The sequence below is a fragment of the Ruditapes philippinarum genome, unplaced genomic scaffold, assembly GCF_026571515.1.
Source record: "Ruditapes philippinarum isolate M1 unplaced genomic scaffold, ASM2657151v2 ctg5908_1_1_1_1, whole genome shotgun sequence".
In the NCBI taxonomy this organism is placed as follows: Eukaryota; Metazoa; Mollusca; class Bivalvia; order Venerida; family Veneridae; genus Ruditapes; species Ruditapes philippinarum.
In genome coordinates, this window is record NW_026866638.1 from 11,408 (window position 1) to 14,829 (window position 3,422).

Consider the following 3,422-nt stretch of genomic DNA (forward strand, 5'->3'; position numbering starts at 1 on the left):
TGTATATAATGATGCTACCACATAGCATTCTCATAAATGCACATCGTATGATAATAAATATACATCGTATAATGAAAGATTGACATAATATATTGATAAGATGATATTATAAAATGATGCTACCACATAATATATTCATATAACATTGTATAATGATTGGTCGACATCATATAAAGACACGTTGACATCATATATTGTTCAGTGGATTTCATATAAGGATGCATCCACATAATATATTCACGAGTTGTGCACATTGTATAAAGAAAGAGTGACACAACAGCGTTCATTTTAATAATCATAAGACGGTCAAGGCTTTCCATTATTCTCGGTGAACCTTTACTAATGAGGTTTGTCATGCCATAGATAAATCTGCATTTATTAAGTACACATTGTCTTCGATTGCTTATTAAGGGCAAATTCCACAATTGTTCTATTTGTAAATCAATGTTAGATGTTTATTAAACAACCATTAGTCAACAATACCCATGGGGATTGAGTAAGAAATCGACCGTCTATATCGCATTCCTATTTGATTCGGTTGTGGCAGTAAATTGGGCATTATGTACAGGTGTATTGTTTCCTTGGACAGCAATGGAGAAGGTTGAGATTGAATATATAAGACTGAATATTGGAGGCACAATATTCAAATGTTACAGGAAAACTTTAAGTACATTTCAAGAATCAAAGCTGCATAACCTTGATAAAGACAAAGATGATTTTGATAGTGAACACAATGAATTTTATTTTGACCGAAATCCTTTGTTGTTTGCCTATATTATTGATGCCTGTCGTAAAGGAGCTATTCATCTACCAAAAGACATTTGCGGGACTACTTTTAAACAGGAACTGGAATTTTGGAATATTCCACTAGACAAAGTTGCTCCTTGTTGTCTAGAAACTTTATATCGAAGCAAAGATGACATCGACACAATTGAAACGTTGATAACACACGAGGAACAGACGTCTGTAATTGAATTAAAACAAGAGCGAGAGAAAATAAGTTTTCAAACGAGACTTTGGTTGTTTCTGGATGATCCAAGTTCGTCAAAATTGGCGCAGGTATTATACGTTGCACTGTGTGATTTCTTTATAACAGGTTAAACTAGCACTTTATGCCTGTCGTTTTTAACTTACCAATAAAATACAATCTTTTTATTTTTTGTTGTGTGATATACTATAGGTTCAGACAAAAAACGCAAACAGCGAGTTTGTATTTTAAAATTTTTAATCAATGTGCTTGTTGTATGCCATGCTGATAATAAATGCGGTGATAATGATCTTTTCATGATACATGCACCAATACAATAGATTTTTGTATTGAAACTTAAGTTAGGCGGATGATCGAGTTACAGGTATTTTGTTATTAATGTCGGTTTATAGAGGCATTTATTTTTCTTTCTCATTTTGCAAGTATTTACTAAACTTTTAACTATTAATTAGCAACAAAAATGTTTATCCCTTGTTTTACATTTTCAGTAGAATAAATAGTGTTACTATCTTTTAAACAGGTATGGAATACAGTTATGTCTCTACTTGTTGTTGTATCTACATTCATAGATGTGCTATCAACAGTATCAGCGTTTCAACAAAATTTCACAGAGGCTGAAATCAGGTCTTTAGAGAAAGTTTCAGGTCTACTAAGTCAGGGTAACAAAACAATGGAGAAGCTTGTAACAATGAAACCAAAAGATTATCTCTTCTACATCATTGTTGCATGTCATGTAGTTTTAACGTTAGAGTTTTTGCTGTGTTTCATAGCATGTAAAAATAAAAGGTCTTACATGCTTTGTTTCATACGTATGAGCACCTTAGTTGGGTATACTTCATTCTGGATTATGTATGCTCTCTATATTAACCTCGCATACATTGAATCGTGGATCGTTATTACAGTTTACTTATTCCTCTCTTATTTACAAATCGCAAAAATCGCAAGATTGTTTTATTTTACCAAACGTATACCAGCATTTGCAATTATGGGGTTAACCTTTAGGTCGTCTATTCATGAATTTAAGATTCTGGCGTTCTTATTGGGTATTCTAGTTACTATTTTCGGCTACTTCTTCTATGCAGCCGAGGTCTTTTATAATCCTAAAATGTCTAGCATACTTGAAGGAATTTATTGGGCTTTGATTACTGTGACGACCGTGGGATACGGTGACTACGTTCCGAAAACTGCTTTCGGTCACGTGATTGCCTCTGCCTGCGCAGTGGTTGGTATACTGGTTCTTGCACTGCCCGTTGGTATAATAGCTTCCAATTTCTACAAATTCTACAACTATCATGGGTACTCTAAGAAGCACATAGAAGCTATGAGGGAAAACCATTCCGACAAAAATTTAACACGACTGTAATCAATAACTTATCCTAGTAGCTAAACTTGTGTTTGATTACTTTCGTCATAACAGTTTTGCAGAACCATTCCAACGCTACACATATTGATTACGAAATAAAAACGCCATTTTCGGTCCAGTCTGAAAAGATTAATTCAAAATTTTGCAGCTATATTATTTTTCTTTTTTATTAAAAAACCATGGAAGTAACAACATATAGTTTTTAACTTATGCAGGAACTTGAGAACAAAATCAAGTGTAAATAATCCCGAGAAAAATTGATAGTTAAATATAAATTTGTGACACTATACCGTCAGGTGTTAAGTCTGTGCCTCGGGCAGCTATGTTTTTCATCGATTTTGCCAGTAACGGTTTAGAAGTTGCAATTTAATGAAGATTACTAAATCAACAGATTTTGTGCATTGAGAAATTGTGCATTTTGATAGTACGTTATATAATTGTTAAATAAAATTTTGTATTGAATTAGTTTCATGTTCCTTTTCAAGTTCAGTGGTTTTCCCAAGGGAAAAAGTACTGTTTCTATTAGGACAATGATATATATTGATATTGTAAAAGTCTCATCAACAATAGCATCATGGGTGTCTCTAGCGAATTGGATATATATCTGCCTGGAGGCTAATTTTGTTGCCATTTCTCTTGATGTACTAAATTATTGAAACATACCTACAAATTTCTGCTATATAGTAACGCATTAAGTTGATCTTACCATTAGCAATTTAACCAAATGATAGTTGTCAATCTTTCGATTATTTTCTCTCATAGCTATGTGCACATTGATTTACATTTGGCATATATATTGATAATGGAAAAAAAAAACAATAATTATTATTGATTGTGAGTTTAAATTCACAGAAAACGGAAATAATATTAAGCAACAGAGTCGATCAATAACTACAAATAATATCACTTAAACCTGATGAAAATGGAAAACATATTTATATATCTTTAGATATTCTTTATAGATCCAGGTAATAAGAAAAGATTTTAAATTGGGTTTGCCCTTTTTTTTCCAAATTTTTATTTTTTATAATTTTTATAATTGATTTTTACAAAAAATTGAGTGGCGTGTAT

General features: G+C 32.1%; 1 protein-coding gene across 1 annotated transcript; it reads left to right on the top strand.

The window, feature by feature from the left end:
- Positions 1-591: 591 nt before the first annotated feature.
- On the top strand, positions 592-3,199 carry LOC132733172 (potassium voltage-gated channel protein Shaw-like). Its single transcript, XM_060719769.1, has 3 exons — positions 592-1,096; positions 1,181-1,206; positions 1,509-3,199. Exons 1-3 carry the CDS (start codon positions 592-594, stop codon positions 2,349-2,351), a joined length of 1,374 nt encoding a protein of 457 aa, XP_060575752.1. The 3' UTR covers positions 2,352-3,199.
- Positions 3,200-3,422: the final 223 nt, after the last annotated feature.

Bases quoted from the DNA above. Each gene is read 5' to 3' on its own strand.
- LOC132733172 (XM_060719769.1), top strand. From the start codon at position 592: ATGGAGAAGGTTGAGATTGAATATATAAGACTGAATATTGGAGGCACA. The intron at 1,097-1,180 runs GTTAAACTAGCA...GATATACTATAG, and splicing joins GTGTGATTTCTTTATAACAG to GTTCAGACAAAAAACGCAAA. The intron at 1,207-1,508 runs GTTTGTATTTTA...TCTTTTAAACAG, and splicing joins ACAAAAAACGCAAACAGCGA to GTATGGAATACAGTTATGTC.